This window comes from Streptopelia decaocto (assembly GCF_964273445.1).
Source record: "Streptopelia decaocto genome assembly, chromosome: 3".
In the NCBI taxonomy this organism is placed as follows: Eukaryota; Metazoa; Chordata; class Aves; order Columbiformes; family Columbidae; genus Streptopelia; species Streptopelia decaocto.
This window is the reverse complement of record NC_138656.1, coordinates 94515205-94543035: the sequence shown is the minus strand read 5'-3', so window position 1 is coordinate 94543035 and position 27831 is coordinate 94515205. Positions and strand designations below refer to the sequence as shown.

The window sequence follows — 27831 nt, the reverse complement described above, 5'->3', positions numbered from 1 at the left end:
TGTAGGAATACATGCAATATTATTAATTTCTTCCACATAGTTGGTTCTTTCTCTCATACTCTTACCAAAGGGAGAACTGTATGGGAAGTTTAGTGCTTTCTTGCTGCACGTTATTGTTTTTATTTTAAAAAGCATTTTTATTATTTTAACAATTTGCATTTATGATAGAGAAAGGAAGGCAAAGAAATTCTTGCACTTGAAGTGAAAGCATGAAAAACCCCTTCCCCAAGTCTTTTACCTTCTTAGAAAAATGCTTTTGGAAATACACTTTATTCCCTAGGAACAGAATTACTGACCTTAATCTTAGGTGATCCTTTGGCTGTAGAAGTTTGTCCTCAAGAGTAAGAGAAAGACTTTGTGTTCAACAGAGAGCCAGCACAGGGGACAAGGAAAAGAAAGAAACTTTTAAAAATTAATAAAACATCAAATTTGTTGGAATACAACAAAGAGATCAAACTAAAGCACACAAACCAAATCACTCTGAGAACTCTTTGTGCTATGTGACCCCTCAGCTGTGGACTTTGTAGAAAAAAATGTCCTGTGTTGCCTTGAGACTTCCAGTCTTTAGAGTTCTTGAAAAAATCTCTGAAATAGTAGGTGATTGTAAACTACAGTAGTTCTAACAGATGAATTTTCTGTTATTCTAAAACAAGATGTGGCTTGTGCTCTGAAATAGAAATTTTTTGCCGCGCTATTGGCCATTTTGCTGCAGCTAAAATATGCTCATTTTGGTTTATTTCCGTGCCCTGTAGAACCTGCCTGTAGGTGCCCATTGCTCAGTAGCTTTCCTCACAGGGTGAAGGTGGACAAATGTGTGCACTCTGTGCCATGAAATCGAGAGACGGAGGAATTGGGAGACTATTCAGGCTGCCAGAGAACAGCAAGAAAAGCAAAGACAAACACTGATGGTGATTTCTAGCCATGATGACTCCTGTTGTAACCGTTGTACCTGCCTGACCGATCTTTGTTGTACTTTGAAAGTCTGCTTTTGCTAAACGTCTGGATTAGAAGACCTTGGAAGAACTTTCTCCCACTAGCATGGAGTATGAAGTTATTGCAGAGGTCATCATATTCATCATAAATTGGTGAGGCACTCAACACCTCCCCATGTACTCAGCACTCAATATGTAATTATGTATCTGCCATCATTTGTACTCCTATTTATCTGCATACAATTCCTTGTGCAGAACTACAGGCATCAAAGCATGTGTACCATGCAGATATCCATGTAAGAAACAGGTCCATAAGGGCTAAATATGTATCAAGAGAAAAAGCATTTGGGAAACTATATGCTAGGAAAAGTGCCGCTGCTTTTATTTGCAATGCATCAATACCACTTAAAATATGACAGCAAGGTATACCAGCTGGATTAATTTAGATTCATCGTGATCCACCCTTTCAGTTTAACTGCTACCAGATTTTTTATAAAAATGCTAGGTCTTCAATATATCTAATAACTGTGTGGTTTTGAAAGCATTATGTATAAAATAGCTGTGTAACTGATATACTTGGTTTCCTACTTGAAAGTCTAAACACAGTGATGTCTCCCACTTAGTGTGGCTATATTGTAGGTGATTTTAACCATTATTTAAAGGTTATTAGGATGAGTCTCAGCTTTTGTTATGCAAAGGTAGCATGTCATTTTCTAAATAATAACGTGTGTACCAGATTTTTACACATTCATGTAGATGATCTGAAGAAAGATTGCAAAGATATTGGTGCCAATTGTTATTCTGGCTCTGTAGTCTGACAATAAATCAACAGTTTTATTGGCAAGCCCTGAATTTTAAGGAGCATTACAGTAGGAACTGATGTGCCCAGTGCTGGAGGATGTGTTTGGGGATGTACATTCTGAGGCTAGATTCTGCTTCCAGTGAAACCAATGCAGTTTTAGACAAGACTTCACGGGGAGAGGGGTCTTTATTTGAACTTTTCACTGTTACTTTTTAATAAACTTGTCAGTGTTGCTTTTTAAGCGCAGTTTCCACAAAGCCTCAGACAAAGGAAATGCTAGAACCAGACAAAAGTAATATAAAGACAAAATACTAAGAACTGAGTGTGCTGGCTTCAGATGGGATAGAGTTAATTACAAAGGAATATATTCAGTTTCCAGTAGGAAAGTGACTCAAGAATTAGCTAGTATGTTAATCATCTTTATCTCTTATGTCTTGCCCAGGCAATCTCCAGTTAATTTTGCTTGCATAAGGAATATAGTGGTTACCTCTAACTTCTTATGCTGGTATAATTTCATGACAGGGAACAGGACTTAGTATTACATACAAGGGAGACTCTTTTCCCGTAACTTGCAAAAATGCTTAACTTTTCACTCCCGAGCATCACTTATGTTTTAAAAAGACCACAAAACTGAAACCTTGAAAACAACCAACTAACCAACCAACCTCCTTGCCCCAGACAAACCTCTCAAAACCAAATCAAGCCAAACCAAACTTGAGGAAAACAAATGGAAAAAAAATTCAGCTACCCAGACACCTAAGTTTGGGCAGGCTGGATGTCCTTTCAGATGCCAGCAGGATACCTACTTCTTTCCAAGTATTCCAGGGGCAACTATTCAATTTAAAAGAAGAGCTTAAAAGGAAGGTGCAGGTTTAGTGGAGAGATTAGGCAGACTGTATCCCCCTTGGTGTTTATTTTAGGGGTTTTCACTTGTAACAGCGGAAGTGCTTTAGGCAAGTCTAACACAGAGATTTCTTTGCAATTGGAAGGCAGCTGTCGACTTACATTTAGATTGGAAATTTGCAGACTGTTTTACATAGCGACTGGGTATTTGAAAACTTAGTCAGTACCAAACAGGACATTTTTTCATTATCAAGTCATAGGCTTAAAATGGGAAATCTGCCTGGTTAAGCCTGTATTATTCAATAGCGCTAAATAAACACCAGAAGGCTGAACAAAATCCTTACACTGCAGTGGGTTTATTTTAATGAACATGGAATAATCTTTTGGAATTTTTAGACAATAAGAGATCCTGAATCCTGACAATTATTTTTTATATAATTAAAAGAAAAAGATAAAAACCGTAGATACATATCTAAGTCTAGTTTTTATGTTGGATAGCAAACCTTTCAGGGTTAAAAAAAGTTTCCAATTACCTACAGATTACTTGATAAGAAAGGATTCTGTTCTTTACTGTAATGCAGGTAGAAATTAGATTAATCTCAAGAGAGTATCTGAAATACAGAAGATTTTAAATGTTATATGTAACAAATGCTTTTTTTCTTTTAGATTAGTTCAATGGTAGTCATTTCCAATAAATGAAAACATCAGCATCTGTACAGATAGATAGACTGTAAACTTCTCTATGTGTTTCAGAAGCTCATGGTAGATAGACATAAACTAGGAAAAAGAAGGAGATCCTTGTGCAGCAGAATACATTAAGTCTACAAATTAATTCCACTTTCTTAGTCCTGATGCTCAATAGCTCAAGTCTTCCCTGTCTGTTTGTTTGGAGACGTCAGAGCAGTGGCTGAGCTCGAGTTCTATTCATGCGGCTTGATGTTTGTGTTGACTGCCTGGCTGCTTCTCCATGCACAAAAGAGCCTGAGTTCTGCTTTTCTTTCCTATGGTAGAAATTTGAATCTTTTTTTGTTACCCAGGCTCTAATTTCTCACCGTTGCGAGTACTTCTCTTCAATGTTTCAACCCCTCTCACTAACATTAATCAAATGTTCAAAAGTTATCAGAGGAAGATTAAAGAAGAGGAAAGAAAAACAAACAAACAACCCAGGTCAAAACTCCCCCCAAGCCCCAGAATGGCAGGCAAAAATATTTAAAGCACATGGAACATCTTGTGATTGAGGACAAGAGTGGCATCCTTTCAGAAAAGCCTAGCACAGGGACAGGGCAGATTCTTCCTTGATATGCAGCCTGGAAAATTATGCTAAGGGATTGAAAATATGATATATAACAGAACAAGGATGCAGCAAGCATGTTCACTACAGCAACCTAAACATATGGAAGAAGATGCATGCAGTGAGAGGCAGAAAGTGGACGACAGACCTACCTGTCAGAATAAATTTAAGAAGAATGTGAAGATCTACCTAGATTTCATCTTCCTGTGTACTAGAGCTTTGGACAGAGAACTTGGGGGACAAATCCAGGATCCAAAAGCCCTGTATGAGTGGAGCCAGGGAGACACAGAGTGTCACAAGGGATATGAACATCATCACTCCCCACTTAAACAAATGAACACCAAGAAAGAGAGAGCATATTCTGACTAAAATAGCCCCCCGAACCTCTCTTCACTTCATGAGTCATGTTTTACTCCCTTCAGAGCCTGCAGGAATTTGAAGGTCAGCTCAGAACATTTACCCTGCTATTTACAGTAAGTACAGAGGTATCTGTGCATCACGGTCAGGAAAAAATCTTGGTATAACCTGCATGGCAACTATTTAAAGAAGTCATAAAAAGCATTGAGTGGAGAACTACAAAACAGACATACAAAGAGAAGTTAGGCTGGCAATGGCACAAAAACACTACAAGAAAAATGTAAACCAGTCAAGATCTCTAGGAAAACCAGGTCTGTAAAGGAATTGAGTTAAATGATGGAGAAAACAATAAATAAACATTTTGAATAAACAAAAGTGAAAAAAAAATTCAAGAAGAATATATTAAGAGGTGAAAACATCAAGAAAGCAAGTTATGAAGACAATATGTGTGAAGGCTGAGTTACATGAGAATTTAGTCAGGCTGGTGATACCTGCAGTAAATAAGATTGTGGGTAAATTAACAATGAGAGCTGAAAAGGAGCTGGAAGCAGGAAAGTGACATTTTGTGCCAATTCCTGCCATCCACAGAGATCTAAGCATCCCAGACATGACGGATGAATGGGGCAGCTTGAATGAGAGACCAGATACCTGCATCGCCAGGTTTACCCTCCTATTAGCAGTTCTAGTTATGCAAGTAGGGAAGAACCGGGCTCCAATAGCTTAGCATCAGGCACTCTGCTAGCTGGTATGACAAAAGTGGGAGTAGAAACTATGCAATGCTATATATCTAATGCAGATAAGGAATATGGTTTTTGTTAATTAGGTAGCAGAACAGTTTGGGTTATGCTGGATTGGACTGTGTTTGGATGGGATGATGGGCACAGTTCGACAGCTGACCATATGGATGTTGTTGTAAAACATTTGTGAGGTGGGTTGTTGCAACATCAATGATTCTGTTTAAAAAATACTTCAAAAATCAGTTCCCACTGGCAATATCACTGTAGAACTAATGAAAATATGCATGGAAAAAAGTAACTGAAATACTATCAAAACTATCTATAGGTTTCAAAAAATATGTCAGTAAGAATGTTTGGGTTATGAAATTGTTCAAATTGTGGCTTTGGGAGTTTCCCACCAAAATTATATCTTTTCACTTCTTTGTCTGTTTTCTTTTCCCAAGAAAAGGATTTTTGTGTTAAAGGGCTGACAAACCCCTCATAAGGCTTGGCATTGTAAGTTTTATCTGAGTCTAGTAATACAGATGTTTATTTTGCTTCTTAATATCTGCTGAAGTGATCATATTACTTTTTGCAATAATGTTAGTGAAAATTAAATTTAAAAAAAAGAAACAGGGTAGGTCTTGTCTTAATTTCAGACAATTTGGGGATCAGTATACAGCATTAGGGAAAAAATGGATTAAACGAAAAAAGAAAACAGCAGATCTAGACACAGCTGCTGACATGGTTCAATAGAAGAAATGGTGACGAACAGCAAACTGCATACCATGGTTTCTGAAAGTGCGGTACCACTTCTGTGCCAAACCCTAAAACATTAGTTGAAATGAAATCAAAACAGAATAGATTGCTGGTTTCTGCGACGTGCTCCTCAGCATTGTCGCACTTCTCCCTCTCCGGTCCAGGCCGGGTACAGCACTCACAGCAAATGTGTGAGCTCTTGTCTGGATGGAGCATGGGCAGTCTCCCTAACATCTCCTGGATATTGACGCACTGGTCCATCAAAGGCAAAAGCTCTGCCTTCTTGCGGCTACTAGGTGGATTTTGTCTTATTCACTCCTGCTCCTGAGCAACTCATGTAGCAGACAGGTAGAGAAGGGAAGAAACTGTGCAGGTGTGAGACCTGGCTATTAAAAGGAAATTGCTTTGGGTTAAAGTTGTTTTATGTATATATATAAAGATATCAGGTTGCTTTGGGTTAAATTTATTACATAAAAAATATTGATATTGACAGTACGCTTTCTTTCCTACAAAAGTACAGAGCAGCCCTGGAGAGACAAACTTGATTTTCCATCCTGTTAAACTGTTCAAATGGTCCCGTAGCAGAGGCTTGGCCCAGACCAAAGAGCACACTTGGCAGTTTGAGGATTAGCATGAGCATAGGAATATTCTCCATGGGCAATTTGGATGTTGACACCTTGTTTGGAAAGGTAATTGGAATGGGTTATCCCCCGTCAGTTTAACTTGGCACCATCTTTAATCTGCTAGTACAGAGGCAGGCTGCAGGTTTAGGTTGATGACCAGTGTCAGTGTTTGTTAAAGCTGCAATCAGATTACTTGGCAATATTTTAGGTGTTGCCCATGAACATGAGACCAGTATGTGTCCTGGTCCTGGTTCTTGAGAACCTGCCAGCCTAAACTACTGATTTTCCTCACTTCATGGGCATAAACTTAATTTCCATTCTGATTGATCTCTCTGCACTCCGAATTTGTTGCAAGATCATTAACCAACTTCTCTGGCTGGGGAAAATCAGCAAATAAGTGGCATTTTGAGGCAAGGACACAAAACATAACATAACCTCAGCTGTAGCTAAGTGGTCAACCCAGTGGCAAAAACGGCAGTTATCTTGGAAAAATGACAAAATTATACAACTGTAGAACAACATAGAATTTATGGGATCATGGAATTGAAAGGAGGTTCCTTGTGGTTTTAATACTGTGCTGAACATTTCACTCTTAAACCAGCTTAGCACCATCATGACACTCAGTGACATTGTGACCCTTGGTTTTGGGTACTGGAGTTGTGCAAGATTCAGATGGTAACGCTGTTGCTAATGTGAACAGCAGACGACAGGGGATGACTGATGAAAAATGGTAGTTGTGCCAATCCTGAGGACAGGCAATTTTGTGGAACAAAAGAACCCAATAAAATCAATTACACAGATTCAGGCCAGTTTCATAGAAATCAGGAAGAGATAAGGACGGACACCGCTTCGGATGCTCAGGCTCTTGACACTAATGGCGGAAGGGGAGCGCAAGAAAGGGCATTAGGGGCGGGGCGGGCCGGGCGCTGCGGAGCCGCCGCACTCCGCCCGCCCGTAGCATGCGCCACCATCTTGGCTGTGGGCACCTTTCCCTGCGTATCCGCCCACTTCTCTCTCGTCAGCCAATTGCCGCGCGGCCCGGGTGGGCGAGGCTGGGCACAGAGCGCGGCGGGACGGAAGTGGGCGGGGCTGGCTGTGCGCGGGAAGCTGGGGCGCGGGGCCGGGAGCAGGTAGGGGTTTCAGCGATGTCGCGGGGCAGTTGCCATGGGAACCGGGGGTCGGTCACGCCGGGAGGGGCCGGAGGCAGCTCCGGGGGGGCCCTGTCTGCCCCGAGGGCCGGCGGCGGCTTTTTCCGCTCCCTCGAGGCTGAGCGGCCGTGTCTCCCGCAGGCCGGCCGGCGGGGGAGATGCAGTTCTCCAGCGCCCAAGCGAGGGGGAAGCACCCGTGGCTGTCGGGGGACCGACGGCAGCTGTACCCTCACAGCCTGCAGTTCTACCTGGAACCCCCCACGGAAAACATCTCGCTGGCGGAGTTTGAGAGTTTGGCCATCGACCGCCTGAAGCGTGAGTCCCGTCCTCCCACAACCCCCGAAGCTTTTGGTTGTTGCTGTCACGGATGTGTGTGTTATTGGCGGGCTCGGGTGCCCTCTTTGCCTGTTAGTAAAGTGAACTGGCCGCCTGCTCATGCTGAAATGAACCTCTTTTAAAGGAAAACGTGTTGCTTTGGGTATTTCAGGGAGCTGTGACTGATTTCACAACGCACATTTGGGGCATAGCAGTCAGGACTGTATAGTTTTGGTTTACAGAGGTGGTTTTTATGAGCATATTTCGCTTTCTGGGTGTTGTGGCATATCGGATGTCTCAGTGGTTCAGACCACTGTGGCTGGGAGCAAAGGTTCCCCTGAACTCCTGAAAGTCACTGAATCAAAGGTTCCCGTCATGAGAGTGAAACCCGCTGTTTAGAGACTGATCCATCACGAGTTAGCTGTCTCCCTTCCCTTGTTGACTGTGTGGATCCCAGAGTTGGAGAGCTGTTCAGGATTTGTGGACCACACCTTCTCTTCCATATTTCTTGACCCTTTGCTCCTCATATTACTAAAACCAATTCCTGTGGCCTTACCCCAGGTTATGCATTTCCCAATACATAATACAGTTAGATTTATTTTCAACATTTTTTCTCTAACATGGACTTTTTCTTTTTTCCCCAGTGCTGAAAACAGTTGAAAACCTTGGTGTGAGCTATGTAAGAAACAGTGATCAGTACAACAGTAGGCTGGAGTCTGAGATCCGGAAACTCAAGTTTCCCTACAAAGTAAGTGACAACAAAAAAAGGGAACTCTTTTGCACTTTATTTTCTTTACACCATTCAGGAATTCTGAATAAAAGTAGAAGTGATGAAATACTGTTCCTAAAACTGAAGTTTAGTCATTTTGTCAGAGAAGTAGTTTTTCTTTGAGAATATGGGTTTCTTTGTGTAGGACAACTCCCTTGTATTGGTCAATGGCTCGCTGAGCATGAGCCAGCAGTGTGCCCAGGTGGCCAAGAAGGCCAACAGAGTCCTGGCTTGTATCAGAAACAGTGTGGCCAGCAAGACCAGGCAAGTGATCGTCACCCTGTACTTGGCACTGCTGTGGCTGCACCTCGAATCGTGTGTTCAGTTCTGGGCCTGTCACTGCCAGAAAGACATTGATGTGCTGGAGAGAGTTCAGAGAAGGGCAATGAAGCTGGTGAGAGGTCTGGAGCAAAAGTCTTGTGAGGAGCAGCTGAGGGAACTGGGGCTGTTTAGCCTGGAGAAAAGGAGGCTGAGGGGAGACCTTATCGCTGTCTACAACAACCTGAAAGGAGGCTGTAGCATGTTGGTCTCTTCTCCCAAGTAGCAAGTGACAGGACCAGAGGAAATGGCCTCAAGTTGTGCCAGGGGAGGTTTAGATTGGATATTAGGAAAAATTTCTTAATGGAAAGGGTTGTCAGGCATTGGAACAGGCTGCCCAGGGAAGTGGTGGAGTCACCATCTCTGGAGGTCTTTAAAAGACATATAGATGAGGTGCTTAGAGACATGGTTTAGTGATGGACTTGACAATGCTAGGTTCACGGCTGGCCTTGATGATTTTAAAGGTCTTTTCCAACATAAATGATTCTATGATTCTTTAATAATGTTGCATTTATTGTCTTAAAGATGAGTATTAATACATGGTTGAACAGCAATGAAAAATTAATTATGGATTTTTAATCTGGGAGAGATTATTTCTCTGAAATACTAATAAAATGTTCTGTAGGCTTTGGCTGATGATGATTATGAGGCAAGAAGAAAAGACCATATCTCTCATTTCATACTACGTCTTGCTTACTGTCAGTCGTAAGTACTTTTTGGATTATACTGTACACTTATTATTCATTTTAAATGTATACAGATACTACACTTCTTTATTATAGACATAACAGATATTATAGAGTTGCCTGGCTACTAAATAGAGGGATAAGCTCAGATTTTTTTTTTTTTTTGCTAGGAACCGGATTTCAGCTGTGATGAAAAGGGATACTCAAAGTCAAAATTAATATCTAGATTTTGTAATAATTTAAAAAATTGTATAAATATTTGGGTTTTACCCACAGAACTTTGATTTGACTATCTTCCTTTTGACATATTTTTTTGAGATTAAAGCATACCAGTATTAAGTGTCTGTCAGGCATTTGCAGTGATTGATAATTTGATTTAAATTAGCTACTTCATATGCTTAAATTGTTCATTACTGACCAAAGACCTCACTATGTAAATAAACTTTATATTATTGCCTAAAGAGAGGGCCTGGTTTCTGGAAAACTAAAAGTACCATCTGAGCTTGAGGTTTCCTCTACTGACTCTGCTTTTCTTTCAAATTCATTGCCATGGATGATTGCACTGCATTTTTTTTTTGTGTGTAAAATCTCAAGCACAAAGTTGGTCCTGCCAAGTGCATTTCTTTTGCTTCAGCTGTAGTTTTCACATGAAATTATAGAGGTTGTCAGTGCCTTATGTCTGTTAGCAGCTTTGTTATTCATCAGTGTGAAATCCTGACTTCTTGCCATTGCAGTCCATTTTTAGAATGAAAACTGGCAAATGTGAAGTGTGTACTGTTTTGAATTGTTAATTCAATAATTGAACTTTAACTTGTGGTCTAGTTTGTTTAAATTAGCTGAGTGTGGTAGAATACATATGATGATACTGTGATAGCTGACACAACTGAAGTGCTGCTATGGATGGATTTGTAGGCAAAAGCAGACGGGAAGGGTGAGTAGGAGGGATTGTTATCCAGGCCAAGACAAGGAGCTGGAATGGGTGGGGCTTTTCATTGGAATGAGTGATGACACAGTTGGGAGTTCTGGGGCAAGTGGTGGAGAGTAGTCCAAGGTGGCCGACATCACGGTAGGCGCCTGCTACAGACCATCCGATTAGAATGGGAAGTAGCAGAGGCCTCAAAAGCCTCCAGATGGAGGAAACCTCACCATAACAGGCCTTGGGTGACTTTAAACACCCTGAAGTCTTCTGAAGTATTCACATCCCATCATGTTGCCCTTTCAAAAGACATCTGGGCTGCGCTGAAGACAGTTTGATGTATGTGATGGATGAGCCAGCTAGATCTGTGGTGCATGACAGCAAGGAACAGGTTGTGGGTGTGGAGGTCAATAGCAGCCTTCACTGCAGTGACTCTGATAGTATAGTTTAAAATCCTGAAAGAAGGGAGCAAGTTGAATAATAGAATTACAACTGGAACTCCTTCTACCGTTCTCTATTTAACATGTATTATTTGTGACTATGAATAGCAAATGTATATTGGTTTTCTTTCTAGTGCTTATGTTTGTTGTGTGTATTTTTATATACTCCCTTAGTCATACTGGTCATGCTGATTTTTACAAGAAGTTATCTTGCTTTACGTATATTGTAAATTTCTACCAAAACCTTCTGAAAGGCAGTATCTTTAAGTAGCTGGGGACTAAACAGCCCCTGAAAACTGGATGTTTCTTATTAGGTAGCTGGTGGAATTTGGAATAGTTGATTTGTTTTCCATTATCCTGTCTTGTAAAACTTAGAGCATTTAGTTACTGTTTAGATGGGACTGTTCCTTTTCTTTGGGAGATGAGACACTGAGGGTGTTGGTAGTGACACATATGAAGAAAGTTGTGTTCTGGAAGGTGGAATTGTCTGGTGGCAAAAATCTGATCTGGAATTCAGGAGGTATCTATTTTTGATTGGTCTGTGGTTTCAGGAAAAATAAGTTTGGGTCAGATTCACAGAAGGCCACACAAGCCATATAGCAAAAACTATAGGTTAGGTATTTGTTTCAGGAGTGGAATTCACTGAACTTTGTTGTCTGTGCTGAGAAGGGAGGAAGGCATCTGTGAGTGATGGTAGGCAGCATGCTGAGTGAAAGGCTGCTTCACTCAGAAATAACCAAGCAGGGACTTGGCTCAACATCTGCCTCTGTCACTGATGTGACATATTTTCCACCCTGCCCTGCATCTCTATAATGGCACTGGAATCTTCTGGAATTAATGATACATGCAGATAATTGGACTGCCTGCTTTTTCTCTGCAAGCTATCTTTTTAAAAGAAGATCCTTGTGTTTTGTAGGAGAGCTTATCTGACTGCAGTGCTTGCTTAGGAGATACATGGGAGACATGTTTCAAACTCTGTGTTTCAGGGAGTATCTTAAGAATTAGACTGTAGGCAGGGCAGAGGTGGGCAACTTGTTTAAGGTGAACCACCGTGCAGGAATGAATACAAGCTATTTTGGGCCACAGAATCAGCAGGAAAGAGCCTGGCTCTGTAGTTTAGGGGGAAAGGCTCCTTCTCGGGGAGGAAGAACCTTGGATAGGGCTCCAGGGCACTCTTCTTAAACTACATGCAAATGTAGTTTTGTGTTGCTGTTTATATACAGATGGTTTGATGCAGTGTTTCAATAAAGTGGCTTGATGATCTGTTTCTGCTTAAAGTAACTTCTTTTTTGTTTGTTTGAAAAGGTGGACTTAGTGATTACTCATAAAATGGAAAACAGCATCTTAAGCACTGTGAAGTGACCCTATACCCAGCGTTCTTCATTCTCTTTTGAAAAGCAGCTATTTCAGGGACAAGATCTTTCTGTGCTCCGGAACTTGGATGTTCCCCAAAAGATAAAATTGGAAGGCAAATAGAATATACTGTTTTTATCATACTAGGTCAGAAAGATAAGCTTGGCATAAATCATTAGGTTAATTGATGAAAGCTAGGATTGTTTGGAAAAGCATACTTAAAAAGACATAATTGCAAACTAGCTTGGATTCAGTTCCTTGTGGTCCACCAGGCAGTTGTGTTTACAGGCTGGTTTTCCTGCAACACTGCTCTAAGTTTTCTAGTTGGCCAACAGTGCCACCCAGGGGTAGGAGTTTACATCAACTTTTTTTTTCCTAGTCTCTATTAGTCCTCATGAACTGGATTATTATGTTTTTTACATGATCTGAAGTGGCCAGCTCTACAATTCTTGTCAGTTAAATTTGTAATGTAGTCATCATCTCTTGACTGTTCTTCTGCCTTCTGAAATCCAACACTATAAAGCTTATTCCCTGATTTCTATAGCTTTGAGTAACGCGCTGACGCCTGGGAATCTGAGTGCTGGGATGTTAGCAATCCAGTATGCAAAGAGTAATGTGAGTTCTTAGAGACTGGCTTCAATGTTGTTTTTATTCTATGCCATCTACTGACTCCTGTCCCTGTGTTAATGTTTATTTTTCTACTGGCTCACCTGCAGTTGCTAAACCCCTTTTGCTTGTTTGTCAAGTGTTAATGTTCTCTTTGTGTTCCTCACTCAGGTTTGTTGCCATATGTTTTCCTTTTGCCTGGTTATTTTTTGGCTAGCACTGTGGTTACAGTATCTGAGATGTGTGTGTGTTCCTGCAGCTGGAGATAACCCAAAAATTAAGAATTAAAAGAAGTAGGCTTTGTAATATGTTTGCCTCATCAGGTTAATTGTGACATTAATTGTATGATGAAGTAGTATCGTGCCATGTTGAAGAAGCAAAGCTGTCCTTTATGTACTAGAGGAGAATGTTATCTGCAGTTGGTTATTGTGACTTAAAACAAGTAAGATTTAGTGAGTTCCCTTTAAAGGGGAGTAACAACTTTGGTACCTACAGAGCAATTTTTAATGTTGAGGTTTACTACCTCTGTTCTTCCAAAATATCTGCAGTCCTACCTCTTTGTGCATTGTCTCTTCAGAAGTCTTTTCTGACTGAGCGTTCCTTCCTGAAGGTTTCCTACCTTCTCTTCCAAGTTCCTCAGTTCATGGGTCCCATGCCAAAGGCAGCACTACAGTTAATGTTGTGTTCACTAGATTTGACATTCAGTTTATAAAGAAAGAGAGAATGCATAATCATAAAACAGCGTATGTTTTTTTAAAATTATTATTTATTTCCAGTGAGGAGCTCAGGCGTTGGTTTCTTCAACAAGAAATGGATCTCTTTCGATATCGTTTCAGTCAACTATCTGACAGTTTAATACAGAAATTCATGGAACATGTGGACTTATCTTTTGAAGCTGTAAGTATGTTACTTTCTGGATTTGTGTTATGTAGCATGTACCTGATATTTTTTAAAATTCTCATTAAGATAGTTTTAGTCCTGTTTTGTTTTTGTTTTAGTTTTTTTTTTTTTTTTTTTAAAAAGGCATTTGTGGCTTTAAAAACAACCACACAGAACTTCTGGACTTGGAGAATAGTCATGCTACGGTAATTAAAGGAAATTAAAGGAAAACATCTATTGCAATTCCGGCATTAATGATTTCACTAACATTTTTGCATTGCAAATATGAACTATTTTGTTAGAAGGCTCCAGCTTTTCTTGTAGCTCTCAGAGTAAACTTAATAAAAAAACCCATGTACAATCGTCACTCTACTGAAAAAACTTTCTCTTGAAATGGTGCTTAGTTAGAAGTACTTGAATATTCTCAAATTTGTGACTGATGTGCATTATATGTTGCTGGTTTGAAAGATCTGGCACCAGTGCCTGTTGATGGTGAAAGATGACTTGTGCAGTGTTGAGAATGAATTTGTTTAGCTAAACAGTAACACATTGGCTTTCCTGGGTCTTTGAGAGACTGTTAGAAATGTCATTCTTTGGTTCAACAGACTGTTCAGCGAATGGTGTGTTTGTGGAGCTGTATTTCCATTGCTTATTCCCCAGTCTCATATTGTCCTGTCACAGTTTCAGCATTCAGGCTTGTGAGAATAAATTAATGTTTGCAGGCTGCTGGAAATAGCTAGGAGTATGGCTTCGTTCTGTGCTATTCAATGTGCCTTCAATATGTCAAAATGATTAAGAAGGTATTTCTTTCTTACGCCTATTGAGGCAACAAAGCATCATTTCATTGAACATCTACTTCCTTGCTTCTGCTTTTTCACTCCCTTCCAATTCCGCTAGGAATTTAAGCAAAACTGATCCTTCCTTGCACTGTCATTTATAAAACATTTGAATTACTAAGGAATTCCGTACGTATCTGGAACGGGTCCAAACTCTATGGTGCTATGTAGGGGCCACTGTAAAAGCAGTATTCATTTTCTCAGTGTTGTATTTGTAAAAGGCTTTAAAAGGGAAATGAAGGCAAACTATTTCCTTCATACATCTCGGTTAGAAGTTACAATGTTTTCATGCCTTATTGTACATAAAAAAGATGAAAATCAAACTTTGTGCTCCACCTGTTAGGAAAGTCTTCTGGAAAAGGAATTAGATTTTCATATTACAATTCAGTTTCCCTATTGGTAAACAGATAGAAATTCTACTATGGGATTTTAATTGCTTAAGATATGCTAGGAAAGTTAGTTAAGTTTCTTTAAAGAGAACACAAGTGTCTTGCATTTTCTAGATAAAGTTTCTGCATTTCAGAATTGTAATCTGAGACATTCCAGAGCTGCCGAAGTTGAGACCTCGGTGTAGTCTGGCATAGTTATGTCTCCAGTTAACAATTCTAATAGCCACTGTAAGAAGTGGTTCTCAGTATTTATTAAAAGAACTGATCAACCTTTGTTATGGGAGGAGGAATAAGTGGATCGTTTAGTACAGTTTTGTCACAGTTGTCTTCATTTACAGCACCAACATAGTGAACGTAACACTGAGAATTCAATAACTATCCCTTCTCTCATTTACATGTTTACTTACATGCATGAGAAAGTGAGATGTATTAATTCATTTTTTTTTGCAGGGGCTTTGCAGACTAGTTCCTGAGATTTTGTGAATTATGGATTGAGAATTATTGTGTTAGAGAATCAAGAAGTCTTCAGTCCCACTCAGGGATAACAATTAAGCAGCTGTTAAGATCTTATTCAAACACTTTAGTGGCAAATATCTTATTTAGCAACTTTTTGGAAAGAACAAAGTTGTTAACTAGAAGAAAAAATATCAGACTTTGAAAGTTTTTTATATGACAGCTGCACAGAGTTTGAAATAAGAGTAGTTCTGATCTCATGATTAAAGAGAATTTTAATCAAAGAGCAATAGCTTTCTGAAGCTAAAATATAAATTACATTTAATGAAAATGAATGTTGCAGCTTTTAACTTTTGTCTTGTGACTGACATTTGTATTGCTGGTGGAGCAAAATGCATGGACAAGGGTTTATTAAAATAAGTAAATACTTGCTCTTGGAAGTTTAACCTGATTGTAAAGATGCCCTTTACTTCCAAAAGGAAGTCTATAAACTGTTCAGAGTATTAAGATTAAAGATGATGACTTCAGTATAATTGTGTTTGAATGTGCATGGGATTATGATAACTCAAAATTTCTGCTGTTTGTGAAAATAACCTTCTTTACATTTAGTATAAATTGTGGAATTTTGAAGCTTAGGTAAGTTCTTCCTTTAAATGTTTTTACAAAGCTGTCACCAGATTAAGTTAGTCCATCTTCAGCATTTCTGTGAGAAGCCTCTGGAACCTGGACTTTCTGAAAAAAAAAAGGAAATTTGCTTTGAGTTTGTATTTGGGGCACTTTTTTAAACTACTAACAGGTAGATTGCATTTTAGTCACTTTTAGGAAATAGCTTTGGCCAGTCTGTTTCTGGCATGTGTGGAAGATGCCCGGACTGGTACTGTTCAGCCTACTGGAACATTGGTGCTCAAAATTTTATAGTACTCTGAAATATTAGTGTCTATATTATTGTACCAATTTATGCCAGCATGGACAAGAGGTAGAGTATCTGGTATTGAATAAAATGTCAAGAAAGGAAAAGGGTTGAAAGAAAGTAAAAGTAGGGGAGCAGGAATGATGGACCTCATTCTCATGCTTTTCTTTTTTATAGTGGTGAGTTGTTAATTTTAAGTGTACCATGATGTGAAATGACAGCCTCATGAGTGTATGACTTTCTCTTGTTTTAGTTGCTTTTAATTTAAACTCTGATGTAGATATTTGTAGACTGTTATTGAGATTGGGACCCTGCTGGAGCTTTTGATAACTGGGAATCTTCTGGTTAGCTGTAAATAGTAGGTGGGGAAAAAAAGTTACATAAATGGCAGTGGTCTTTTCCTTTTGTTTAAGCATGGATATGTTAGGTTGGATAAGAAGAGATTATCAGGTTACTGGTGGCAAGAACTGAGGTTGTGCCCAAGAGTAGAGGCTGATGAGGATTATTTGAAATTTTATAGTTGTTACTTCCCAGTTTGAAAAATTCGGTGATCTCAGCTTCTGAGAGGATGTATTCAACATCTTTGACATTAACTTTGGCTTTTGATTTTTGACCAGAGTTTGGGACAGTAATGAAAATATTTTCTTTTTTCCTTTGAGTTAAAGCATTCTGTGTAGTGTCATGAGTGTCAGGCTCTTAATTTGAACACCAAGCCTCAACTTTTTTTTTTGGGAAATAAAAATAGATATTTTAATGAAGTGCTGTTCTGCCTGCACATAGTACAAAGTTAATACACACTGGTGTACTTTATAGTATGTGCAACTAGTTGTCTTAACTAGTTCATTTCCATAATTTGTTTTCAAATTTATTTTCTAAACAGGTTTAATTCTGTTGGTATTGCATTAGAAATAAATGATTTAAGATCTGTGCTGTTCAGACACTTAATCCTTTTTAGATATCTTTTTAAAAATTAAAACAGATTCAATTTTGAAAATGATTTCTATTTTAATAGTAATTTCTACACCTTTCAGGAATAGCTCCCCCCTCAAAATAATTGTATTGAGAACCGGAAGAATTCAGAATTTAGCCTGCTTTCTCTGAAATAAGTTGTGGTTGAACCATGGTGTCAAAGGTGATGTTTACAATATAGTTTCCTTCCTAGTAAATAGACATTGGGGAAATTTAACTTTTGAACTTTACTTTTGACAGTAGTTAGAACATTTGGGGCAAACAGAAACCATTTTATATACACATATACTTACTCTACGATACAGTATTTGGTAGAAATCCCTTCCATGTAATTTCCTGCAAGTGAGGAGGCTTGAATTGGGAGGGGTTAGTCTTGGCCTAAGCAGTGTGTATTATGTGACACTTACAATAATAACTTTTAGGAAATAACATTTGGCAACATATTAGGATACGTATTTACTAACTAATTTAAAATGTAGTTTTCTTAGAGCAGTGTCATCTAATTGATACCCAGCTGTGGGGTATTTCTCTTGATGTTACCCATTGCCTGGGAAAATGGCAATTTGAATAGCATTTGCTTCATGTTAGTTGAAATCCTGCTGTCTCACAAAAAGCATCTGGTTGTTCAGCTTAGAGAACTGGACTTAAAGGAACATTTTCTACAGTTTATATTCTGTGATTCTGCAGTTGTCTTGTTAAGTAAACCTTATATTTATCCTTATTTGGCACTTTAATTTCTGGACCTCAGTCTGTAGTCTTGTCTGTCTTGACTTTTTCTGCAATACTTCATGGATGGCTTGCTCTCAGGTGTCCACCAAATTTTGGGCAACTGCTTAAGGGACAAGACCCTGGAAGAATGGTTAATAGTCTTGCTTCAAAACAAAACTTTTTAAAAAATAAAACCACTACACATGGATCCATGATTCACTCTTTTTTCACCTGATTATATATGTTTGTGTTATCTTAGTGTTATGTGGTTTGTCAGCCTTTGAATATGTTGATGTGGGAGTTTCCCGCTTTTGGTGTTTCCTTATCCTGAAAGGAGAGAAGTGCTACGTTGCCTTTCAGGACACTGTATTATGGGGTATTCAGAATGAGAAGATTCTGATATACGTTTTTTGGTGTTGGTTTTTTTTTTTTTTTGAATGAATAACAAATGCTTATTAATCTGTTCCCTATTTCTATGGCTTGCTTGTTTTTAATCTACACTTTATAAGTGTTTTCCCCAGATATGGTTAGTGGTTTTCTGTCACAGTAACAAGAGAATAATGGAATGGTTATGAAGATATTTCAGAATGTTTCAATCTATTCTATACTTTATGTACTAAAAAAAAAAAAAAGGAAGAAAAAAAGGTTTTTAAGGGCCAGTGCTATCATTATCCAGATAAATACTGAAGTTTTTTATGTATGGCTTGTAATTCTCAGCTCTCAAGACACATTAAATAGTCTATGTGCAAATTCAGTCACATCAGGAGCACGGGAGATCCCTAAGCAGCATCAAGAGAACAAATGCTGACAGCTAAGGTGACAGAGCTCATCACAGAATCTGCAAACACAGGTGTGCGGTCGTGATTTACATTAGTTTAGGAGATTAAAGCATTAAAATAATGCTATAAATCAGTAATTGCAGCAATGATGCCTGATGATTTCTGGCAGTAAAAGCCACTAATATAGATTTTTAAGGTATTTAAAGTAAAATATAGTGAATATTTTAAATATTGTAGTAATGGAAGAAAACAATCTCAAAGTAAGTTTTTCAGTATGTGAAGGAATTATAGAAAGTAAATGGTATTACAGGTAAGTTACACTTGGGCTTTAATTAGAAGATATTTTTTTTTTCTTGCCACAAGCTCTGGGCATCCAGTGTTTTCCTTTAAGTTAAAAATGCTTGATTTTATTTCTGCTGGATTGTTATACAAGAGGTGTTTGGAGTCAGTTCACATCCTGCCCAAGCCCCATTTTGTCATGTAACTTTATCAGAAAGGTTGATTGTCTGTGTGGTTTTCCACGTGCCCTGCTACAAATGTTCCCTCTCATTCATCCTCCTGTTCCTACCCCAACCTTTTCACTTGTCCTTTTCCCTTTTCTCTTGTAGCTGGTTATGTGTGCCCATATCGAAAGCCCTTGAGAAATGACTCTACTTACACTTTTTTTTTTTGTCATAATAGTGTTTTTAGACTTCCATAGTGTGAGATAAATTCTAGTGTATCGATTTGACATTCTGATAGCCTTTGTGACATAAGCAGAATATTTATGGTAACCACCACAAATTGTTATTGAAATGTGTTTTCAATGTGTCTATAAGTTTGAGGAAAACTGCAAGATATCTGGGTCATTGGTGTTCCTAGAAATTCCTGAATCAAGGTGTTGAACTTCTTATTGTTCATGTATTTGGTGTTACAGGACCTAACACTGAGGAAGTAATTAATCATGATGATGATGGTGATAACCCGAAGCCATAAAAATCGAGTAAATTTGTTCTTTCCTTCACTCTATATGCTGCTTAGCTTTTTCTTGCCTTTCAGGGCTGTGTCTATGTATGTCCTATTGCACAATAACTCTTAGATCTCAGGCTGGATTTTTGCATGCTTCAAAATGGGCACCTCTAATATGTTTTTCTTCTTTTAGCGGTTGTTTTAAGATATTTTGGAAAAGTCATGAAAGTATTCTCTTCAGAGTTATATCTACACTTACGTTTTTTTCTTCTTATATGTGCCAACTTGTGCATTGAAGGAGAAATTCGTTAAAATGTTACCTAATTATACTAATATCTTAGCTTTGTTTGGTAGTTAGAAGTGGAGACCCTTGGACTGGCAACTAACATGCCAGTTATTGTAAATTAGTATTTCGAGAAATGTTTCCTTAAAAGGAAGCTCTACAGGCAGAAGACTAAATTATCTTTCTTTTAAGTCCTTGTGAATTTAACTTATGTGGTAATTTCTGTAAGTATTAACACTTCCTTGTTTCCATGAATGTCACTTCTTTTTCTCAGCTATTGCTCAATCCTTCTGTTCCCTGAAATGACAGAGAACAGAACTTTGCCCTTTAGTGCCTTTTCATAGAGCTTTTTGTATAGGAACTGTCACCTATCTAATTCATTTTTAGACAACTGCTACATATTCTGAGGCCTTTAACTTCTAATTCCTGGAATAGGTCTGCCATACTAATTTTGCTGTTCTTTCCTGTTTCTTAAATCAGTCTAGTCCTACTTCTCCTGTGACAAAGGAACCATTTGTAGCTCTTCCTTCTCAGCATCTTGGATTCCTGCTTCCTGTGTACAAAACTCAGAAGAAGCAGAGCCTAATTTTGCTATCAAATTCTGGGAGATTCTTCCATGTCATGGTCCACTCAGTGAAGCTGATAATGCCTTTAAGGTGTTCATAATCTTTCTTTTGACAGGATTAAATTCTGAGGGAAACTTAACAATTCACCACGTGTTTTCAAGTAATGAGCTCTTCTGCCAATATTGCATTTAGTATTCCAGCAGTAAATTAACTGTACATAGCATTTCTAATCCTTGCTTTTTCTTTGCCCTAGCTTCAACATTGGGTCCTTCTGGTGTTTCTCAGCTACAGTTTTTTCTTTTTCTACTGAAAGCAGTTTCTACTCAGTCATGCTTCTCTTTTCTCATTGTGTATGGCTGTGGATATTTTGGTTATTTTCTTTTAAGTTACCCATTCTGTTTCTGTGGTGAGGGCAACAGGATTCAGTTCTTAATTTTTTTTGTTTTTTTTTTTTCATGGATGTGTGATTTCACTGTTACTATGATTTCAACCCTTACCTGATAGTTAAAAATACTTTTTTTGCTGCTAGCTCTTTGTTTTAATTTGGTTTTGTGTTTCCTGCTTTCTCTTTTGGATGTTCTCATAGCTTATATTCAGTGTGGCAAAGCTGTACTTTTCCTCAGAACACTATTTACTACTTGGCACTGTCAGAGGTATCTCCTTTGAAGCCCTCAATCGGAGGCTTTCAGGCTCTTGTCTGCTTTGCCTTGTACAATTTTGACTGTCTGAGATGAACCACTTGTTCATAGACATCAAAGGACACGTGTGTCCTTTCAGCATCTGCAGCTGAAGGTCTCTGGAGGTCTATGATGTATCTTGTGTTGATTTGGAAGAGACAGTGAACTTCTGATTCCTTTCCACTTGCTTCTTGTGGAAACTTGCCACCAAACTTGTTTCCTTTAGCCACTCAGACTTTCTCTGAGGGCTGTTTAAGGGTCTCTCTTTTGTTCATGTGGACCGATGTGTTCTGTGCTTATTTTCAAAACACTATATATTTCTTCTTTTTTTGTGTTTAAGACTTTCAATAGCACTTTGAAGATGACAGTTGTTTCATTTGCCTTGTACATGAAAACTTCACAGCTTTGCTTGCAAAGTCTCCGGCACCTGCATGTTCATGTCTCACAGTGGTGGTCATCGTTCTGCTGCTTTATTTCCTTTCCGTCAAACCAAACTCTACCTTCCAGTAATGCAAGTCTGTTTCTTTTTGTTCTGTCCACTAATTGAGAAAGGTGAGCTGTTTTTGTTTTCTTCCTCTTTGTACATGCCTTCTACATTCAAGATGGTTCTAATTATACTTTCTTCTTCTTTCTTCTTTTAGACTTTCTTTGCGTGTAGTGGTTTATCATTTTTTGTGGGTGTTCTTTCCCATTTTTTGATGGGGCAACGTCTTTTTTCAAGTGCAGTGTCAGCTGGTCAGAATATTCCAGCTGAACCAGTACCAATTCTGAGATGACATGGAGATTAAATTAATGTATTCTTTGCATTTCCTTCCGCCTCCCATAGCGATGTGATATAGCAGCTCTCAAGCTGGAGATAGAAAGGTCTCACAACTCCTTTTCTCAGCACCCCTGGTTAATTAGCTTTTCCTCTAATTGACGGAACTGGCTTCACTGTAGAACCTTTCAATGTCTCTGCTGAAATACAGCCTTCAGTTTTAGACCAGATTGTCTTGTCTGATCCCTTTCTCCAGAACCCTTGCGGTCTCCCAGCATTTAAATATGTAATCTGCTCCTATTTTAATGTACAAACTAGTAACTAAAATATTAAATTTTATTTTAAAATTACATAATGGAACTTGGCTTAATGCCTCCTCCTATTTTTGGGTTAATTTCTTCCATGTATGACTTTTCTAATTGGCTTTGCACCCAGGTTATAGGACACTCAGTGGAACTGTTTGATGGTTTGCTCATGAAAGTGTCCTATGAGCGACTTACAAGGATTTTTGACGCAATATGACACCTGCTTTTTTTCCTGTCCCTGAGATCTGTTGAACTGTCATCAAGGCAGTGAGGTGGGCTTCATGCAGTTTGTTTTTCACAGATCCACATGGGCTGTTACTTGTCTCCTGGTTTTTCCTGTGCTGTCAGATGCTTTGATTTGTTGCTGGACCTTTCCAGGAATTTAACTTGATACACTGGAACGTGGAGTGGAATAGAATGTAAAGTTTTATCCTAAATTTATTTTTCAGTGATTTTTGATCATCGTCTTGACTCTTCTGATTTGCTTTGACCCTTCCTTCATCTTATCTTCAGACTGTTAATTCCTTGAAATAGACGTATTTCCTCTTTGTTGCTTCCACAAGAAATGAAAATTGATAGTTATTATCATATCCTTATCTGTGGTGTAAGGGTGAAGCAAAATTGAATTTAGATTCCATTCAGTGCTTCTGTTCTGTGTTATCTTTCTGCAATGTGCAGAAGAAATAAGTGTATTGTGTTTCTGAAATACATCTTTCTGTGTTGCTGTTTCCTCTTCACAGAGCATAAAAGATCCTGTTTAAATTATCTTAGAATTTCTTCAGCTCTGAAAAAGCCTCTTGAAATTTCAGAAATATTATGAGATTTTTTTAATGACTTCTAGGTTAGATGCCTTCTTTTTGGGTAACTACCAGTGTTGCAAAATTAACCATATTATTTTTTAAAATGCTGTTCTAAAGCACATTATTTTAATAAAATGTTTTGGATCATAGTAATGAGGAAGGAACAGCAGATGGGAATAGTCAGCTGGGGGAGCTAATGCTCTGTAGTGCATCTGCCAGCGTGTGAGAGGAAAGAATAAGAACTGCAAAATAAAAGGAAAGAGCAAAATACATTAGTGGAGTTCATTTTTTTTTTTTTTCCGCTGTAGCTCTTCTTTGATGTTCCAGTTGAAGTACTTTTTTAGCAGCTGTAAGCAGTAGAAATTAAACTTCTTTAATTTCCGTTTTTATGATCAGAGCACTCCTATGAGACACTTTCTGATATCACTATTATGCTTTCTTCAAAAGCATTTATCTCCATAGTGGGGCAGTTGTATAAATATTTGTAGTTTGGCTTCTTGAAAAAATGTTTTATGACTGCGTTTATTGGGTATGGAAGATCCTAAAGTCAGATTTGGATTAATGAGAATGGAACTAGTTTGTCTTTACTGTGGAAAGATACAGATGAAAGAAAATACTCAATATCATGTCTAACTGCTTGAAGGCCGTGACTGTAATTACCCTTTTTGTTACCAGGTGTATAAACAAAAATGTTCTTCTAATTGGATTTATGGCTTTGCATTTCAAAAGCACCAAATAGTATTTCTTCCTTTCCCAAATAGGATGGGGAAAAAACGTTAAAAGTGGAAACTGTCTAGAGCCTAATTTTACTGTGTGGAAACTTAGGCCAAGTTAAAACAGTAATTATGTCCAAGTGGGATGAAGTTTGCATTTGTGAATGAAATGGTTCTGAATTTTATCTTAGTTTCCGGCTACTTGAATCTTACATTTGTCCCTTTGCTGGAAAAACCAATGATGATTGTGTTACAGGTGGCAACAAAGGTTGGAAGTGATGCATGTCTAAGTGGGAGATAGTGCCTTATTGCCAAAGTAAGCTAAAAATACATATTCTGTCTTTTAGCTCCATGCTTATAATCATAACAGAAATAAATTGTATGTGGAAAGGCTTAGGAGTAGGGTTTTTTTTAATGCTAGAATTTGTTAAATAAGACAGCAAAACATTTATACCATTAGCACTTTAAAAATGTAACAGGTTACTCTCATCCTAAAGAACTTAATTTCAAATGAAATTATAAATTTCTCAGTTTAATCATTTGTGTTTCAGAAGACAGATTTAAGTGAAACCAAGTGACAGGTTTGTCACATAATTGACTGTTCCATTGTAAAAATATTTCTTTTTCCACATAAAGAGAAAAACCCCATTGATATCTAGGTTTGTGGGTACCTCTTGTAGTTGACTGTAGTTATATGTTAGTGGAAGAAAACCCTGAGGAGACCTTTTTCCTCAGAAGTACCAGCAGTGTGGGAATTGAGTTTAACCAGTAGGTCGTACTCCTTAGACCATTGTACTGCAGCCCCAGGATTTGGTAGACCAAGTGGCAGGTCCTTTTGCAAAGCAATGCCTTTTGCAACCCTGTCTTATTCACTGGCTGCAACCCAAAATATCTGGGTTCACTGCAAAGCAACTTGAGTGTTCTACTGAGCTAGCATTGGGGTGATATTTGACTAAAACATTTAGGCTTAAAATGTAGTATTCTCTTATCGACTTTTTAAATAAAGCTTCATTCACAGGGGAGTATAAATGCATCTCATGGTTCTAAGAGGGAGAAATGTTGGTTGGAAAGAGGGACAATATGCATTTACTATCTTTTCATGCACTCACAGGATGGATAGGGAGGGGTCTTTACCCTTCTCTAATGGATTGAACTATAAGCAAGACTTCATTATTAGTCATGCAGAAAGCTAGCATTTTGCTGCAATAATTCTAGTCGCGTGTATTTACTTGCACATATGGTGTTGGTGATGTTCTATAAAATTGTGGAATTAAGTAATAAATGTGATTGAAGAATACATAGCTGCTGGGGATGTCCCTTTTCACCTTCATAAACATCATGAACAACAGTTTGTAGATGATGCAAAATGTGAATTAAAGGTTTTAATTTGGTAATCATCTCGGTTTGATTAGAAGCAGATGCTGATGATCTGCAGAAGTCTAAACGGACCCTTGGAGGAAAGCTTTTATTGCTTAACATTGACTTGTGAAATTGAAGTCAAACCAAACCGCAAACTGTACAGTCACTTATGCCCCCTTTAGTGCACTAGAGCACTATGATTCTTACTGAATAGCTTTCTGCGGTTCATCGTTTGAGTTAAATAGGACCTTTGGAGTCCACTGTGAGGTTGAATCCTTCTGTACTGGCTACCGTACACGTTCTTCCTAGTTTGAAGTGTATTGTCATCCTGCCTTGATAAAGTTACGTGCTTTGAAATAAAAAGTGCAAAAAAGGCGGCAGTAAAACTGAGATGATGAATAAAAGCATTCTTCCTCGCAATCTAGCTGAAAACAACCAGATAACATTCAGAATACAGTTTGAATCGTGAGGCAGATGTTCTGCTGTAACCCTGGATTTCTAAAATAATAATAACTGGCAGCTGTACCAGAAAGGCAGTGGAGAACAGGTATCTCCTACACCATGTTCTTCAGCTTATGGCAGAAAGGGAGAGAAAGGAACCTGCGCTGCTTGGGTGATAATGCACTCTAGCACTGAGGGGTTGACCGGGTGACACTTGGCTGCCAGCAATGGCTTGGAAATTATGAAAGAATAGCAATTCCTAACCTGATCCTTGTAGATCCTCAGTTCTTAGCAATTGGGAATTTTGGATTCCTGGAAGAAACTTAGTATAGACAAGGAGAATGATGTCAACAAATGCCCTCTATTTTTCTATAAATATTTTAGACATGCATTTGGGGCATAAGGGAAGAGGAAATTGGGAAATCAATAGTGTATTTTTTAAAAATTATATCCATATGTTATTCAAGAAGAAAATAAACTCTTTAGATATTCGAGGTGTTCTTTTTGTAGTTTTTGGGGTTAAGAATGTTTTCAAAATGAATTTATTTTTCACATAGCAGTGAATGCAGTACCTTTGGAAATGTTTATATTGTTCCTTAGCACAGCAGCATAAAAGCTGACAAGATAGTTTGTGCAGGATGTAATTACACTGCAAGTAGAATTTACTAGCTGCTGTTTTGGACGTAAACTTCATAAAATGGTCTGTAAACACTGAAATACTCTTCCCTGCTAATCCCGTGATTGAATCTAGAGAAACATTTGTTAACAAGTTTCTGTAAAATTGAGTCTGATGTTGGCATCCTGATTTGTAAATGGAAGAAAACTTGTTGCTGTATTTCTCATCAGGATGTTCGGTTAGCTCTTCAGTCATGTGCAACTCTAATATGTATGTGGTGACGTTTCTAGAGTAATCTGCAGTATTTTTTTTGTTCAGCTTTCCTTTTCGTGGATGAAGCGAAATGTTTGTCAGGAATCTAGGAAACTGGACTCTGTGATTATGGCAACCGTGAATTAGCTGCATAGTTGAGGAGGATCCATAAAATGTCCTTTCTGTGCCCGCTCCTGAGAAAAAGTCCAAATAACATTTCAGTTGATGGATAAGAATACATAATAATTCCAAGTGCAGCCCGTTATATTTTCAGGGATGCCAGCAACTTGAACTTGAGCTAAAATAGTAAGTTGTATTACCATGGGAAATACACATTTTTTTTTTTCTTAATTCAGTTTGTGTCTAGCCAAAATGGAGTTGATATCTCTTGAGAAACATTGTAATCAGATTTGTGGGTCCATGGAATGTGTTGTTTGGTTTTTTTTTTTTGAGGCTCTTCATGCTATAATTGGTAGTACAGCTGGGAATTATATTCTTTCCTAATCAAGCTAATATTAATTAACCAGCTGAATACACTTTATGTTCTTAAATTTAATGGTGTCTAGGTTCTGGTTCTAGCTTAGTTTATACTGTGCTTTGTGGAGATGGAGAAGATTGACTAAGAAACAATTGTTTTGTCTCTTTGACACTTAAAATTCCAATACAGCACAGTATTGAGAGACCAATGCCATCTCTTTTTGGGAAGCGTGTTGTGCCATTTGAATGCCAGCTGATCAGTAACTGAAAGCAAGTTTTAAGAAGTTCACTTTCTAAGGGCACCAGTGACGTGTGTCTGTAAATACCTGAAGCTGAGTCTTGGAAAAGGAAAGGACTCACGCATTGAGTTCTTGTTTCTTACTGGGAGACACAGAAACTACAAAATTAAGTAGCTGTGCATGTATAGTAGTATAATGTGTGCATGCATCTTTATCTCTTCATTAGAACAGAGTAGGGATGTCAAATTTATTTTGGAGTTTTTGGACTGCCTCAATGCCAGTGTTTGTTTAACCAAGCCTTACATATTAAATTATTCATATTTTAATCTAAATTTATGTGTCTTTATGTTTCCAGGACAATTCTGTGATTAAAATCAATGAGTAAACTGCATATAGGAAGCAAGAAAACTAGAAATAATGCAACTCGCCTCAAATCCTTGCTTCCTTCCTTTCCTCTCATGCCTTCCCTTTTCATGTCTTGATTTTTCTCATTTTTCTAAGTCTCAAAAATGTATGATGAGGTGTTAAATTCTTTCAAGCTATGATATGTGATCCAGTGTCACTGGAAAGGGAAGAGCCTTTTCCTGGTGTTATTGGTCTT

The 27831-nt window shown here is 38.2% G+C and overlaps 1 protein-coding gene across 1 annotated transcript in view; it reads left to right on the top strand.

Annotated features, from left to right (window-relative positions):
* Positions 1-7413: 7413 nt before the first annotated feature.
* PRIM2 (DNA primase subunit 2) overlaps positions 7414-27831 on the top strand; it is a 102574-nt gene continuing 82156 nt past the window's right edge. The window contains exons 1-5 of the mRNA XM_082047676.1: positions 7414-7453; positions 7613-7786; positions 8431-8534; positions 9499-9578; positions 13651-13771. Of these exons, the coding sequence (XP_081903802.1) occupies positions 7630-7786; positions 8431-8534; positions 9499-9578; positions 13651-13771 (462 nt within the window). The 5' untranslated portion in view covers positions 7414-7453; positions 7613-7629. The remainder of the gene's footprint in view (positions 7454-7612; positions 7787-8430; positions 8535-9498; positions 9579-13650; positions 13772-27831) is intronic.